This window comes from Podarcis muralis, chromosome 2 (assembly GCF_964188315.1).
Source record: "Podarcis muralis chromosome 2, rPodMur119.hap1.1, whole genome shotgun sequence".
Classification (NCBI taxonomy): Eukaryota; Metazoa; Chordata; class Lepidosauria; order Squamata; family Lacertidae; genus Podarcis; species Podarcis muralis.
In genome coordinates, this window is record NC_135656.1 from 102,441,555 (window position 1) to 102,459,403 (window position 17,849).

At 42.8% G+C, this 17,849-nt stretch overlaps 1 protein-coding gene across 3 annotated transcripts in view; it reads left to right on the plus strand.

The window, feature by feature from the left end:
* The window catches only part of FHIT (fragile histidine triad diadenosine triphosphatase), a 1,046,096-nt gene that overhangs the window by 807,584 nt on the left and 220,663 nt on the right, over positions 1–17,849 (plus strand). For all 3 annotated transcript variants that reach the window (XM_028719572.2, XM_077925099.1, XM_077925100.1), the window contains 2 exons: positions 9,155–9,300; positions 10,681–10,710. In XM_028719572.2, coding sequence (XP_028575405.2) covers positions 9,155–9,300; positions 10,681–10,710 — 176 coding nt within the window. The remainder of the gene's footprint in view (positions 1–9,154; positions 9,301–10,680; positions 10,711–17,849) is intronic.

A 17,849-nucleotide genomic window follows, 5' to 3' on the forward strand; every position in this document is an offset into this window, starting at 1 on the left:
CACTCTCGCTGCCTAAATCCTGCTTTTTGTATTCATGTAAACATGCACAAAGCTGCTACATCAAGATTGCTGATGTTAAGATAATTTGATTAATCTTAATGATTTTTCTTATGAATACCAAGAAGAGGCAAAGAAGATTAGGAGACAAAACAAAGGAAGTACTTGGTGTGTGGCTGAATAATCTAAACTATCAGATTATCTTCTCTTTCTTTCTTTTTAAGAAAACAAGAACTTGTTTCCACTATGAGGTTACCAGTTTGGCCTTTGTAAATGTGTATGTGTTTTGTTTTGTTTTTGAAAAAAATAGTTTAGCAGGGGTTTTTTTGTGGGTTTTTTTATGCTTCTCTCTGAATAAAACACATTTTCCTTACGGATTCCCAAAGAGAATTTTTTTGTTTTGTTTTTGTCCCTTCATAAATTGATTTCTTTAAAAAGAAAAGGTGTAATTTTCCTTCACATTGCCAAATGTTTCTGAAGCAACAGAAAGCCCATTGCTTATGGGTCCCACATCAGTGAGCTGATCGTCGGTGGCAACTGATAGGCAACTGAGGACCCAGTCCAGAACCCCAAGGATCACCTCTTCCCATATGAGCCAACCAGGAGACTGTGCCCTCTTCATGGGATGTCTAGAGGCTGGCAACGTAAGAATCGGCCTTTTCAGTATGATCCCCCCCCCCCCCCCCGTTGTGGAAGGGTCTCCTCAGCCATAGAATCATAGTGTTGGAAGAGTCCATGAGGGTCATCTAGTCAAATCCCTCTGCAAGGCAGGAATCTTTTGTTCAACATGGGGCTCAAAACCACAACTTAATTGATTAAGTGTCACTAAGGCTTGTGTGGCACCATCTTTATATATTTTGAGGTGCCAGGCAAAACCATTTCTCTTTACCTGGGCTTTTGGCCCTTAGTCTGAAGCATGGCATTGTCACGTCTTTTAGTGGGGTGGCATCTGCCTTTTATCTGTATAGCTGTTTTTAGATTTTTATTGGCTGTTCTCAGTTGGTTTTGATGTAAGTCGCTTTGGGTCACTCTGTGAGGGAAGCAACGGATATGAAAAATAACAGATTATATACTACTAGTAGTACTACCAATAAAAAGGTAAAAAAAAGGTAAAGGACCCCTGGACGGTTACGTCCAGTCAAAGGCGACTATGGGGTTGCGGCGCTCATCTCGCTTTTCAGGCTGAGGAAGCCGGCGTTTGTTCACAGACAGCTTTCTGGGTCATATGGCCAGCATGACTAAATCGCTTATCATCATCATCATCATCATCATCATCATCATTATTTCCACAGTTAAAAAAATATGCTCAAGGCGGATTACAACATGACAAGATTTACATAATTACAAAAGTCATAAACAATAAATAAACCATGCCAAGAAAATACGCTTCAGGCACAATGGAACACCATGACGGAAACCAGAGAGCATGGAAACACCGTTTACCTTCCCACCGCAGCGGTACCTATTTATCTACTTGCACTGGTGTGCTTTCGAACTGCTACGTTGGCAGGAGCTGGGACAGAGCAATGAGAGCTCACCCTGTCACTGGATTCAAACCGCCAACCTTCTGATCGGCAAGCCCAAGAGGCTCAGTGGTTTAGACCACAGCGCCACCCACATCCCAATACACTGTAGCCACTACCAATACACTGTAGTCACTGAGCATACTTCATCTTCACTGAACTGTTTTGGGGGTTTCACCTCCACCATTTATTAGGGAGGAGTTGTTGAAGAAAGGGAGAGAAATGAGTCATTGAAAGTGCCATCCTCATAGGGAAAAAAGGCAACCTTAGCAAGCTTTGTTAGCAGGTTGTACAGCCTCTCTGTGAGTGAAAGGAAGTATTAATCCTGCCATTCAAACACAATAAAAAGCTATGAGGCCTTAAGGATGAGGACAGCCTTAATCTCCAACAGAACAGGTCTCTTGCTGAGAGTCATTCGGTAATGGGTGGTATACATTCAGCCAGAAGAGATTATCACCGACTGAAATGCAAATGAGCAAATGTTCCCTTTTAAATAATAACAAAACATACAATAAGCAGAAAGAGAGAAGAAAGATCAGCCCAAGTACCTCTGAGCTTCTCAAAATGGGTAGAGGCAGGGAGGATTGAAAAGTGTGGCAGGAGAGCTTTCAAATAATAGGATTTTTGCCCTTCTCCTTGTGCCCAAATTTCTATACTTTATGAATTTATTCCTTTTATATCATTTTTTTTTTTTTGTTCTTGCTGCTGTAATTCAAAGCTGTGTGAACATAGGTTCTCCATCAGTCTCCCTTCCAGGCACTGACCACACCCAGGACTTTCTTAGCTTCAGCAAGTTTTCCTGTGTCATGTGCCTTCAGACCAATACACTGTAGCCTTGAGCAAAGTGTTTTCTGAGGACAGCTCTCCCCCTCCATCAGCATGGCCTGGGGAACTTAGCTTCTAGTGGAGAACAACAGTACTCTGAGCAGCCGCCATTTTAATTTCTCTCAGTATTTTGGAGCATTGGAGCGGTGTTCTTGGAGCAAAGTGTTTGGGAACCGACATGGGGAACCATTGTGAGGACTGTAAATGGTGGCTAGACTAAAGCATGGCAGGACATCAGTGGTGCTGGATCCCTAGCAGCTGCCCAAGGGTTCTGGGTAGCTGACACCAGCCCTGGGGAATCCCAGGTGGTGGTTGCGATTGTGTGCCTGTGGAGCTGAGCAGAAAGTCGGATTGCTGAGTTGTTGTCCTAGGCATAACAAGAGGGCTCATATGAGACCAGAGGAGGGGGAAAAACCATGAAAAATGTATGGAGTTATTGATCATACTGAAACATGCCATGCCTTAAAAGGAGAGAGGGACTAACACTCTAGGCACAGAAGAGCTCCAGATATCAGAGAGAGAAGCAAAGTAACCTTCTTGATTTGTCTGGCAAAAGATCAAGCATGTTGTCTGATCCTGCCACTTCTTATGCTTTATACACATCAAGTGATTTGCCTTGCTAAGAAACAGTTACTTCACTGGCCCCTGAGAAAGAGAGCCTATTCTGCGGGCTGTCAGGATGTCACTACCTATAAAGCATTCCTGTTTTGCCTTCCCATGCTTTGTTTTGCTTTGTTTGATGCAGAAGTTTCAAACAACACAAATTCCCAATTGCTCCCCACTAAAAATGCAAAGGAGAGCTCTATAGATATATGTAGCGTGCATGGCCAAGACAGGTAAGTTTGCAATAATGTACCAGGGCGTGTTGAATAATGTACATATAGGGCGTGTTGAATTTTTCAACATTCAGCTTCCAAAAATGATGGGTGCTTAAAAGTTGTAACATGACTTGGGAATTGGTTAAATTAATATAGTTTAGTTTTGTAAATAACCATATTGGCTTTTTAAAACGTTTTTGTGGCATTTCCAATAATTTTAAATTGGCCTTATTAAAAAAAATGTGGAAGAATGTCTGTAAAATTGCATAGAAATAATTAAAAATGACTGCCAAGTACTTGCAGTTTTATTATATATGCCTGAGCATAGGAGACAAGTAAAATAAGCAGACGTTAGCAAACAAACAAGCAGGCTTGCTGAATATAAGCAGAGAAGTAAGCAGGATGCTTCAATACCATCAAATGAAACAATTCTCTGTGCTGATGAAAATGGAGAACAAATAGCTGTTGCCCAAGATGGAAATGATAGAAGTTATGGATTTGTTTTATACAGAGAAACTAACATTTTTATAGCATTACCGGACATTTTCAGAAGGTAAAATTCCAAGAGCAGTTTATATGCTTTTAAATCAAGCATAGATTTACCAAACTAAATGTTGTCCAGTCACAAAAATAATAGCAGATTTGCACCCGTCACATTCAAAAACGTTTTAAGACCCCTCGCTCAAGAAATTTGCAAAAATAAAGTTTCTCCCCTAAAATACATTTTAATACTTTCCCCCAATTCTGTAGTGTATTGGATATATAAAAATAACAGTGCAGGAGGGAGAATGCATTACTTAAATACAATGGTAAAGAGCATTTGGAGTTTTTCGTCAATTTAATGGTATAATTCTTGTTAAATATAAAAATAAACAGAGATAGACACATCCAGCAAAATACCGTATATTGTAGACCCAGCAAATAATTATCAGTACGGATGATTCCAATCTTCTCAGTTCAACTTCCTCAGGCTGTAACTATTGTAAATCTCTAATGGCTCTATTTTCCAGCTTGATTTATATACCAGATTTTCATTCCCTCCCAAACATTTAGCCAATCAAAAGGAAAATAAAATCCTGACTAAGTTTCCATTTCTCCTTAATTGTCACCCTGAAACAATGACCTCCCTTTGAAAAACTTATTTATGTGTACTTTTAACTTTCATATTCAAAACATCCACCTATGAACTTTTGACCTTCCTGTGCAGAAGAGCCTCTAAAACAGAAATCACTTATTTTGCCTCATATATATTTCTCCTAAGTAAAGGTGACTCCCGCCCGGAAACCAACGTCCCCACTGTGGAAGGATGTGTGGATCCAGAATTGGCCTCCACAGTCACTTACGGACTCACTGTTAAAACCGTGTTTATGGAAGACAAACTAACTTGGCTATGAGTGATTGCCAAAGAAGAAATATATTTCTCCTAGGTTGTTCCCTCTTTTTTGATCTTCAATTGGCCCAGCCAATTTTCCATTTTGGGTAAAGTGGTGTGGCATTCATGCATGCAATGAAAGATCTCAGGCCTCCACCGCCCTTCAAGAAACCCAAATCCTGCTTTTACTTTGAGTTTTAGTAATTCAACAGAAATCTATTGTTTTCTGCCCTGCCCTGTGTTTGTTGCATGCATCACTGTTTACATTCCACTGCAGTTTACTTTCTGCAAAAAACAAACACCCCAGCTTTCTGCTGTGGCAAAATCACACAGCTTACATAATTAATGGAACTAATTACCTAGATTTTGTTATTATTGTGTTAGTCCATCCCATTATTTTCACTGCAAAGGAAACACAATGCAAGTATATGTGTAATAAATTGCATATCATTTGCAACTTGAAAAAAAAACACAACAATGGTAACTATGGGTTGTATTCCATGAATCCATTTCTGTTCTGGACATGGAACACAGAACTTTTAGATCTTTTAGATAGTAGTTGGTCTATAAATGGAAATAATAATAACCACCACAATAAATGAACTTAGGTGATTTCTGGTCCCATTTGCATTTTCGACAGAATTTTCTGATATCTCCAGTGGAAATTAACCCTTTTGCCCCCTTCTGCCCATAGCAGCTCCCCAGGCATCCCACAATGGGGCAAGTGAATGTTATGCCATTTTCTTCTTTTCCCCTAAAACGACTTAGAAATCTGAATTTTGAAATGGGTGACGGCTGAGATTTTAATGCTATGTATAAAGACCAGAATGTCATAACTGAAGAAGGGAGTGGACTAGAAATCTGAAAGACATTTTAAACACACAGAGAGGAATACAAGAAAGCTGAATGTTAGGCACAATTTTGCTAGAGGTAAATGGAAAGATATTCTTCATTTATAAATGGTTCACTGACCCATAATAATAAAGCAGTATTGCAGAAGAAGAGTAATTATCTACTTAAGTGTCAGACTGCCTGAGGAAAAGGGTTCCCTTCTTCCCTTTTGAAAAATGAACTTGGATTAAACAAATGTATCTCTTCCTGTTTTTTTAGTGTTGACATGTATTTCCCTTCTTCTTTGTCTTCTTTTTTAACAAGCAAAATTAATTAGTTTTCCCATTTCTCCATTCCTAATATGGAAATCAGGAGTGCAGTGCAGCTTCCCTGCTTCCCCCTTGGGCTCTCACTTCAACCAATAGCATCATTTATGAAGGCACTTTCTACAGCACGCTGGAAAGACTAGCAAATAAATTACTAGAGCTTTATTAAGCCCAACAGCGCCTGTTGCTCGAGGCAGAGAAATAACCTCCCAGAACCACAAAAGAAATCCCATCAGAAAATAAACTTATTGCTTTCTAATATCTCTTAGGCTAAAATATCCCAGATACTTTGGAGTCTACATGTATAGGATTGCTTTGTAAAGCAAGTTTGCACTGTGTTTTTCAAGGTACAGTGGTGCCTCGCAAGACGAAATTAATTCGTTCCGCGAGTTTTGTCATCTTGCGATTTTTTCGTCTTGAGAAGCACGGTGTCGGGAAAGTTTTGGAAAAACTTCAAAAATCACCAAAGTCTTTAAAAACCTCAAAAAAAGCTACCACACCGCGTTCTATGAGTTACTCCTCGAAGTCAAGTCGCAACTGTATTAACGGTGTTAAGAAAAAGGAAACAAACTTGCAAGACGTTTCCGTCTTGCGAAGCAAGCCCATAGGGAAAATCGTCTTGCGAAGCAGCTCAAAAAACAAAAACCCCTTTCGTCTAGCGAGTTTTTTGTCTTGCAAGGCATTCGTCTTGCGAGGTACCACTGTAACTGTCCCTTGGATTACAGCCTCAGATAGCATTTTAGACTAGGGATGTTTACTTATCTAGTTTGGCACTTCAGAAGGACTTGGTTTAGTGCTTCAGCAAACAGCCCAGTTTGGACTGGAATGCGGTGAAGACTTCCTAATTTGGTTTGGGTTTGAATCTGAATTCTAGTTTGGAAAAAAAACCAAAAAACCTTCTTCATTCCCTATTATGGGCAAAATTTAAAAAAAAACTACAACTCCTGTCTCTGTTTTAACAGGAATTGAATAAAAGGCAGAGTAGCTCCTCCTGAGTAGATAAAGCCCTTCAAATAGATCCAGAGAGTTTTGTAATGGACACCTTTTAATATTTTTAAAGGAACAATTTTTAAAAATTTGTATTATGATTTGGTTGGGAGCAGAACTAGCAGAAATTTGCAAAATTTCTCTCTCCTTCAGAGAGATGAATCCTGCCAAATTTCAGACGGGTTGCTGCACTAGTTTTCCTTTACATCTTTGTAGTGTTTTTAAAAAAGGTTGCATTTAATTTTTTTCTCTTGGTTTGTGGGCAGTGCCTATAAAAACAGCAGACACAAGAAAGGGCCCCCAGCTAAGAAACCTGTTAAATTACTGGCAGATTAGGCCATAACCTTTTGAACTAGAAGTCTTTAGGGTGCCAGAGAGTTGAAATGAGAGGGTGGAAAATAGTCATAACATGGGCAAAATTTCTTTTTTGTGGCTATGTTGTTCTGATGCTTGATATCATTTAGGTGCTGACAAATTAGACTGTTTCTTTACTAAAACCCAAAGTGAGTAGCTGTTGTGGTGATAAACCACAAGAGTGACTTTTTGATAGACAATTTCAGCTTGAGGAGCGTTGGAGAGATACTGCTTCAGCACATAGCTGTCAACCGTCCCTTATTTGGCGGCAAAGTCCCTTATCCCAGCACTGTGTCCCGCTGCTGTCCCTTATTGATGATGTCCCTTAAATTTCCCGGGTTTCAAAGGAAGCAGCTCCTCTCCCTCCCTGCCTACCGTCCAGGGAGGAGGGAGGCTCCAACTGTGTTGCTTGGCTGCGTTGCTCACCCAATAAGGAGTCTAAGAATGACTGGGGGGTGGAGCTTGCATGCCTTGTGCTGATCAAATCGGCCGCGTTGCCTGGGGACTCGCCTTTGCTCAGCACTTCCCAGTGGAGAGGTGACGGTGGTTTTCCTTGCTGCATCCCCTTTGCTGGGTTGCTGCGCTGTGGGAACCACTGCTTGAGGCTTCATTTGGCTGCTGGCTGGGCTTTGGCTCGGAGGGGCTCAGAAGTTGAACATACCTGTGTTCGGAAAATCCCTTATTTTGGCTGCTGATCCCTTATTTTCGAGGCTGCTGGTCCCTTATTTTCAAATCTGTAAGTTGACAGCTATGCTTCAGCATATGCAAGCCTCAAATCTGTCTGAACTGGCTTGCTTCAGTTCTTGATTTGGGATTCATCCAAATCAAATGCACACCCTAATTTTAAAACTCTGAGGTCGCGGCCCTGCACGTACTTACCTTGGAATAATTTTCCTTGGGACTTACTTCTAAGTAGACATGCTTAGGACTGTACAGTTATGGTGAAACCCTAAACAACTCACTTTGGAAAAAAAGGACTTACTGCCAAGTAAATATGCATAGGATTGCAACTGTGCAATTTTACATCAGCTTACTTGGGAATAAGCCCCACTGGACTCAATAGGACTTACATCTGAGTAGACACATATAGGAATCTGCTATACGAAACTCTTATATCTTAAGAGACCAGATGATCCTAATTATGGCACCTGAAATGTGCCACAGCAAAAATCTCTAATTAGACAGTGAGGGCCCGCAAATTATATGCTCCAGAAATTACAGTTGTATGACCAAAATATATTAACATTTGCAAATCTAATCAGTTATGGCAATAGAATTATTGGCCACAAGCCACTACAGATCTGAAAATGCTTAAGCCCACTGAAGTCACAGCTCTGATCATGGAAGTTGTGTAATCCAACAGTCACAACTGTTACTAGCAATGTTCATAATCCCCACCACTAGGGTTGCCATATTTTAAAGTGAAAATCCAAACACAAAAGACTAAAAATAAAATTGAAGTTTTTTGTTGAGCTTTTTTAATGTAAAATCTCAAAAAAAAAACAACAAAAAACCAAACCCAGACCAAACCACAAACCTGAAGTTTTTGAGCTATTTTAAAGAAAAATCGATTTCCCCCAACATTGCTGCGATTTCTGCTCAGCCACTGCTTATGACTGCTGAATCATGGCAATATCCAGACATATGGCAACCCTACCCACCACCACCATTCAGAATGTGAATTTATGCAGCCCAAAATGCTTGGATGTGTTCAAAAAATGAGTGCTGTTTTCTCCAGGAAGATAACCTACTGCTTGGAATATAAAAGGGGATTCTGCACATGTGTGTTCAACTGTTCTTCGAGATTTTCATCTATTTTCTATCCAAGTCTTCACTGCTTCAGGCAGAGCATTGTGGAATTCCCCAAAAGCTGACTTTTCAGGCTCACTCAGTCATTTATGCAGCTTGAAATATTTGAAATGGAGCGCCTGGTCAAAGCATTCAGACAAATAATGCACAGATCTTCTTTCCGCAGGTGCTGAATTCCCGTCAAGATCACAGAACTTGGGCGTTTGGGGCTGTTTGTTAGGTATATGAACATACTGTTTAGAATGTTGAAGGGAAGGGAACGTTCTGGGATGGAATAATATGTCAGTTGTGCCTTAACATTATGCAAACCAGATGTTCTCATTTGCCCTCTCCGCCCTGTGGAACGATTCCGCGATCTGCGCCCTGAAGAAGTGGCTGATTTATTTCGCACAACGCAGCTGGTTGGAAATGTAGTGGAGCAACATTTTGGTGGGACTTCACTCACCATTTCCGTTCAGGTTAGTAAACAGTCCTGTCGTGCCTTCTTTATCGTGCTCTTCCACAACCTAGAACCCTCCAGATGTTTTGCACTATTACTACTACTACTACATTTATATACCACCCTACATCTGTAGATCTCGGGACGGTTCGCAGCATAAAATTACACTATGAAAAACACATCATACATAATAAAAATAAGAACAAAAACAAACCAATAACCCCCACTCCCATAACACATTTAAAAGGGCATCGTATGTCAATCAATCCAAGGCCTGGTTGGAGAGGAATGTTTTCACCTGGCACCTAAAGGTGTACAATGAAGACGCCAGGCGAACTTCCCTGGGGAGAGCATTTCACAGACAGAGAGCCACTGCAGAGAAGGCTCATTCTCGTGTTGCCACCCTCTGGACCTCTTGAGGAGGAGGCACACGAAGGAGGGCCTCAGAAGATAATCTCAGTGTCCAGGTCGGTTCATATGGAGAGAGTCAGTCTTTGAAGTATTGTAGTCCTGAGGCGTTTAATTAACAAAGTAATGTGGATGGCCTGTTTTTCAAAAGCCAATCCATGGACCCTGTACTTTTGAAAGTTTTGATATCTCTGTGGTAGTTTTTGTTATGGGAATGGTGCCGTGGACCCCCGGGGTGGGTTACACAGCTTCCCTGGGGGCCACAGACCACCAATTGGGAACCCCTGATTTAAGGCCACACACACATTTTTAAACATCTGGACTTTGTCCACTTCCTTACTTCCTTGCTTGTTTGTGCTTTGCTGGTTGGCAGCAGCCATTTTGGGGCAGAAACCATGGCAAGAGTGGGGGGAGAGATCATGATTAGAAATTCCCCCATAGGAAATAATGGAGATCGTCAGCTCATTACGTGAACGCTTGCCTAATGAACTATTTCCCGGAAGCACATTGTGGCTGGTAAGCGGGACTACTAAAATCTAAATAACACCACCACTTTGGATCCAGTGGTCACCTCTGATACCCCAGTCCTTTTGTTAAAACCATGTTGTGCAAAGATGGCCAGTTTGCCACGCCACTCCTCGTCTGCCAACAGCTGACTTTCCTTTTACAAATATCACCCATCAATCTTGGTGAGCACCATAGTTATTGGGAGCATTTATGATACGAGATGCCAAGGGCTGGGGGAATAAATGTGGCAGCCTTTATTTCTCTTCAGACCACCTTTCCCTATTTGATGAGGACCTGAAATAAAAAGGTGTCTGTTCCCGAAAGCTTTGGCGCCAAATCATACCCACGAGAGCGCTATAAATTAATGCACAATGAAATTGGATTTAAATTATTAATGGGCGATATTTTTGAATACCCAAGAGAGACTCGTCGGCTGCTCTTATCTCAGTCTCCTCCATCCCCTTCCCTTTCTTCTCATCTACAGGACGGTCCTGAAGCTGGGCAGACTGTGAAGGTGAGTGCTTATTTTATTATGCAGAGTACAAATTAATAAGAGACAATTATGAGAACTAATAAAGCCAGTCAGCTGCAGCACATTGCAGCATTGCTATTTTATCCTTGAAGCTGGAGGGATCCCGAATCTTCTGTGCGGCTGTAAATAGATTGATTGAAAGGGAATATGGTGCAATATGGTTACACCTCACCACCTCTCCAGTCTTAAGCAGTGACTCTTGACCGCTGGTCCATGGAACGGCTCCATCTCGGCACACTGCTGTCTTCTGCGTCCGGGACCTCCACGGCTGGGTGGGGATCTTAAGAGCCTGGCTGGGTCAGACTCTCAGTCCAGCTAGTCCAACAATTTGTTTCTCACAGTGGCCAGACAGAAGCAAGGCAGGAAGGCAACAGCTCTTTCCCTAGTGTATGCCCTTGGTATACAGGGAAACTATCTTTGAGCATGGACGGTCTGTTCCACTGTCATAACTAATACCTATCCTCCATATGCTTGCACAATCCATTTGTTTGTGTGGGTGTGTGGCTGCCCTTCTGTGACAGTGAGTTCCAGAACCTAAGTATTGCTATTGTGGAAATAGGTATTTCTTTTGGTCTGTCCTGAACCTGATGGGTCTGTCAATCCACTTTTCAGTCGGTGACCTTGAGTTCTTGTTATATAATAAACTTCCTCCCCTCCCCACCTTGATTTTCCACAGCCAGCCAACAGCCACCTTCTTTTATCAGAAGGTCCCCATGTGGATTATAACAATTGAAAGAAAAGAAGTTAAAACAGATTACAATCACAGGAATAGGGTGGATTCTGAAAACACTCATATCAAGCGTCAAAGACCAGGGTAAAGAGATGCGTCCAGCATTCCACAAAAGCTGTATAGTGAAGCATGCTAATTGGAATGGACTTTGGTCTTATTTGTGCACAAGCAAGTATGTCTCCTCATAAGTTAGCACCCAGTGGTTTGCATCTGAGCTTTTGAGATAACGTCCTGAAGAAAAGATGGCGTTTGAAGCATTGGGAGATGCTAGGGAAACTCTGGGTGTGGCATTTGGTCTGCCATAGCTGTTCCACACATGCAAGTCATCACTTTAACATTGCAGTCATCAAGTGTTGAAACCTCAGCAAACACCAAAATACACACCCACTGTTGGAGTTAACCCCTCGAGGGTTGTGGCAGCTGAGGGTGGGGCATCCCGTGGTGTGTCTGAAGCCTGTCTGCTGTGGCCAAGTGGTCGAGGATCTTCATAACATAAAACAGCCCAATTGGATCAGGCCAATGGCCCACCTAGTCCAGCCTCCTAGTCTCACAGTGGCCAACCAGTTCTTGCAGTGTGGGTTGAATGTGAGCTTCTTCACTTTTTCTGCTGCCTGACTTCATTTTCTAACAACAACAACAACAACAACAACAACAACAACAACAACAACAACAATAATTTATTATTTATACCCCATCCATCTGGCTGGGTTTCCCCAGCCACTCTGGGAGGCTTCCAGCTGAATATTAAAAACAATACAGCATCAGACATTAAAAACTTCCCTAAACAGGGCCGCCTTCAGTTGTCTTTTAAAAGTAAAATAGTTGTTTATTGCCTTGACATCTCCTGGGAGGGTGTTCCACAGGGCAGGTGCCACTACCAAGAAGGCCCTCTGCCTGGTTCCCTATAACCTCACTTCTCACAGCGAGGGAACCGCCAGAAGGCCCTCAGCGCTGGACCTCACTGTCCGGGCTGGATGATGGGGGTGGAGATGCTCCTTCAGGTATACAGGACCAAGGCCGTTTAGGGCTTTAAAGGTCAGCACCAACACCTTGAATTGTGCTCGGAAACGTACTGGGAGCCAATGAAGATCTTTCAGGACCGGTGTTATATGGTCTCGGTGGCCACTCCCAGTCCCCAGTCTAGCTGCTGCATTCTGGATTAATTGCAGTTTCTGGGTCACCTTCAAAGGTAGCCCCACGTAGAGCGCATTGCAGTAGTCCAAGCGGGAGATAACTAGAGCATGCACCACTCCGGTGAGACAGTCCGCAGGCAGGTAGGGTCTCAGCCTGCATACCAAATGGAGCTGGTAGACAGCTGCCCTGGACACAGAATTGACCTGCACCTCCATGGACAGCTGTGAGTCCAAAATGACTCCCAGGCTGCGCACCTGGTCCTTCATAGGCACAGTTACCCCATTCAGGACCAGGGAGTCCTCCACACCAGCCCGCCCCCTGTCCCCAAGAACAGTACTTCAGTCTTGTCAGGATTCAACCTCAGACTTCATTTGTTTAAAAAACGATTGGGGACCCATTTGAACATCCCCCTGATGGGGCCCAAGCTCCTGTCTCCTGCTTCTATGATGGCTCAGCTCTGCCTCCATAGCTGGAGGCAGAAATGTTTCTGAATACCAGTTGCTGGAGACCACAGGAGGGGAGGCTGCTCCTGTACTCAATTTCTGCTTGCTGGTTTCCCACAGGCATCTTCTTGGCCGCTGTGAGAACAGGATGCTGGGACAGCTCTTGAATTTAACCCCTCGAGGGTTGCGGCACCCTGTGTACCAGCCAGCTCTTCCTATGTTCTCAATCCAGTGGGCCACTGGAGAATGTCGTTGCCACTCTGCATCTCTGGCATCTCCGGGCCCCTCCTTTAGCTGCTTGGCAAATGTATTTTTCTCTCTGGGCACAACTTCAGCCCTTGTCCCTGGAGGGCTGTGTCTATGTACGCTCTCTGCTGGCATCCTGTGGGTCTTGCGCCGTGCCTCTTTTCCTTACACCTCTGTGTGGCACACATTCAACACTGCTTGTAAGAAGATAAAGGATTTGAACTCCTGCCTGCACTGATTCCTGGGGATTTGCAGTAACATGGCCATTGTTGTTGTGCCACTGAGGCTGATGGGGCAGTGATGTTGTGGTCTTGCTGTGTGTGCGTGGGTGAGTGTGGTGTGATGCAGGAGATGTCCTGGGGGCATGCACTGAGGTCTGTGCAACATGTAGGTGGCTTTGCTGGGCTCTAGTGGTGTTCCAAGGGGGTGAGTCTGTCAATTTTTAAAATGCATTTTTTGGATTTTCTGGTTGTGTGTGTTTCCCCCCTCCCTTCCTGGGCTGACCACCCATTGAATATGGCAGCTGTTTCTCAAGAATAGGAGTGGCCTATCTCTGTTCCCGGTGTAATGTGAGTATAGGATTTACCCGTTAAAGGCCCTGTTAGGGTTGATTAAGACAACACTAACATCTGACAACAGCAAATGGAAGCAATTCTCTTCCTTTCCATTTGCTGCATTGACCTTATTTGTGGGATAGTTTGCGTTACCGCCTGGGAATAGCTAGTGGGGATAGAAGAAGAAAGAGAGTGTGTGTGCGTGCAGGGAGAAAGGACAAGAACTACAACTTTTAGTTTACCTCAGATGGAAGGATAGGGCAAAGATTCACAAATCTTATTGAGGAAGCCCAACAATGAAATCCCATTCTTTTCTTCATTTACTGCCTTTCCCATTAATGGCCTTGAAATTACTCCTCCTTGTCCAATCCACTTCTGCACCACAGTGGTCCCATGAGGTCTACCGCCACTGGTACAGGGTTTGACTGGTAGCTTTTCGCATACCCACTATCATCCCCCCCCCCAAAAAAACCTTTCTGTATTGCCAACATGGCACTCACTGATACCAGCAATCCCACTAGTACCTTCCATGGCACTTGAAAAAGGTCACAGCAAATATCTCCACAAAACCCACTATACACAAGATACTGTTTGCTCTTCCTGTTTAGTTCCTGTTTGCACTGGCTTTGCGTCACCTATATTAGAAATTCCACCTCAAACATGACAACATTTCATTGAATATGCAAACTCCCTTCCATTCTGAAAAGTGGAGAGATGCAACGAGCTTCTCTCTGTGAGCGAGTGCAGCAGAGTGCAGCAGAGTGCAGCAGCGAGTGCAGCACACATGTGCCTTTTCCCATTTTTTGAGAGGCCATTTTTTTGATACAGCAGCCATTTTTGTTACACCACACCCCTCACAACAGCCATTTTCTGTTATGCCACATACCCATGGCAACCATTTTGTTTTATACCACACAACCCATGGCAGCCATTTTGTGACTGGGGACCACCACTGTCATAATTCCAGATGTGCTCACTGGCGCATAAAGTTTGATAGTCTTGCCGTATTCAAATTAATCTTGCAAATCCAATATAGGCAGCGGGGCACAACGTTGAGCAATGTTAGTGTTTGGCACAAAGGGACGTTAACCATTTCCCTTGCCTCATGTCATGAACAGACATTCTTTTCCCACTCCTTCCCGTTGTTTAGATGAAGAGCACCACTTCTCAGCACCATGCAGAGGCTATTGCAAATGATAACCACTTTGAGACTGACTCCCCACTGCTGCCATAAAGCATAGAGCCAGCCATTGAGTTCTTCTGGAGGGTGGCATAGTAAGTTTCCACACCAACGCTTTGATTTGTGGGCAACAGTGATATGGAAATTTTCTGTACTGGGCTTTGGAATGTCACTGAGGCTGCTAGTTCATCCTGTTGCACGCATCCTAATCTTGGAGCAGCAAGAGACTCCAGGAATCCCAGTGCTTACTCAGGGTTCAATTTCCTTGGAATGCAAGTTAATGGAAACTGTGGTGTCTTTAGGCTCAAACTGGTTTTATTTGCACATATATGCAACCTGAGCATGGGATGGAGGGGCTCAGAAATTTCAGAAATAGACTGGAAAGAGAAGTTGCTGAATTACAACTTATTACCAAACTTAAAACCATGGAGAGACCTGGTCTGAATAGAGACATTGGATTCTTATCTCATTATACACGATGAAGCTATTTTTAGCCATCTCACCCATTGCTTTTTCCTGTAAGACCAATTGCAGTCATTAACAGTCGTCAACAGGTTTACCACACCTATCTGCCAATCGCCCATTCCCACCATCCTTTTGAGTAATACCCCTCCCCACCCTCTCACTATATATAAGGGTCTGGTGACTTCTGTTTCAGTGTATCTGAAGAAGTGTGCATGCACATGAAAGCTCATACCAAGAACAAACTTAGTTGGTCTCTAAGGGGCTGCTGGGCAATTTTTTTTATTTTTTAAAATACATTTATATTGTTTTATTGTATTTTTAATATTTTGTTGCAAGCCGCACAGATGGGCGGGGTATAAATAATAAGGCATATGAATGGACATGTGAATGGCAGCTCTTAACTGGCCATCTGAGCCCATTATCTTACAAAGAAACTTCTCTGACCGGTTCAGCAGCCTCTTCTGCTAGATTCTAAATCTCCTTGGCCTGCAAGGGACCTGCAAATATAACCCAGACTGACACACACATGCTGAAACTTATAACAAGACATATTTTGGCTATTGCAGGGGTAGGTCATAACTTCCAGTGGTCTCATAGCAGTGCTTCTGATGTGCTAAGTCTCTATATCAGCCTGTGAGAGAAGGATGTCGCAGTTGACTAGGCACCACATTCTGAAATTATTACCGCAGTGGTTTGAAAGGCAGGGTTGATTAACTAATCACAGCTTGAACCATGCGAATTTAAATCTGCAGCAGGCTGTGATGACCTCACTGTTGGGCTATAGGATTCCCTGCAAGTGCACTCACAGGCAAAGTGTTAGTTGAAAGAAGTGCTCCCTTGATTAGCCATCAGCAAGTATATATCTTGCTTTTAGAATTAAAGGTTGGGGGGAAATTGATTTTCTATTGTATGAGAGGCACTAGCCACTCGATGTGTGTGTGTAGCCAGTGGATTCTGAAGATATGTTGATGTGCTGGGGGCTTCTTGTCCCATTAGCTTAATAAATGTAATGAAATGACAACCCCCCGCTGATGTTATGGCAAACTCCCGGATTTTCAAGATCACACGTTGTACTCTCTTCTAGATATATGAGCCGCTTTTCTGGAGAGCATCATAATTTGCGATAATTTATTGTCCCTATGCTGATGGCATGGGCTTTTAAAAAAAGAAATAAATAAAGAGAAAATTCAAACTCTGAGTATTTTAATAAAATTAGCTGCATTCCCAATCCATTTCTGATTCAATTACCTTAATCACAGTCTGAAAAAGGCCAGTCCAAGTCACTGCTTGGTGCACTTGAGGGACCATGAGACTAGAAACCAATCATTAGGTATGAGAACCACATCTTAAATTGCAATAAATAATGTTTCTCTCTTGCCAGCATCAAATGTTTTCCTTGTCCAAAAAGATAAACACAAAATGAAATGACATGTTTATCTGTGAAAGAAGAGCAAAGGCCATTGTTCATTTTGATGGGTGTAGATTAGGCATCACTAACTAGGCTATTTCTCTTCCTTCTCTCACCTCTCTGTTTAGTCTTAAAAAGTTTGGGGGACTGGAGGAAAGGAAACAGAGTCCTCATTACTATGCTCACAGTATATTGTCATCTTCACTTGTTGATTAGATCTGTGGTTTTAAAAACGCAAGAAGCAGTGGAGAGTAGCATCAAAATGGTTGTAAGTTATCTGCTGAATACCACAGTTCGGGAATCTCATGGATGCATGTCATATAAAAATGGTGACAACATCTAAGCACCTTCCTTCTTGAGTCCCATATGTTGTCAATTGCAAACTCAACTAGTCAGACAGGGAACTGAGGCTGATGCTTTCAATGTGGTACAATCATTTCAATGCCTCACCTTCTGTTAATTATTCTAAGCTGCAAAGATTGGTTTTTTTTATGATGGGCATGTTTTGCTTTCGCAGATGCTTCTTTAATGGTGCACTAAATCAATACACCTGGCTGGAGTTTTGTAAGCATCTTAACCCGAAGTGAAATGTCTCTATGGAACCGAATCCCTCTTTAGCCTACAGCTGATCCTTCCTAATTTTCTTGTCTCCTCTCATTCCTATTGTTCCTGAGGACTAGGGGGTTTGAATATTCAAAATTAATCACAGCACAGCAGGCCTTGATTGCATCAGAAGGATTACAGTCATTAACAGCAATGCAGTGTTAATGCATCTGGGCATCCTGTGGATTCATATACACAAACCTTGGGCTAATAAACCATGAAAGCCACCTTTTCGGTCTTTCAGATGAGCAACAGAAGCTGCAGCTAAAGGAAAGATGTCGCCCCCTGGGTCACCCTGAGCATTCTCTCCCTGCAGACATAGCTCTGACGAAAGGCTAAGGTGGCTGAAACATTGCTT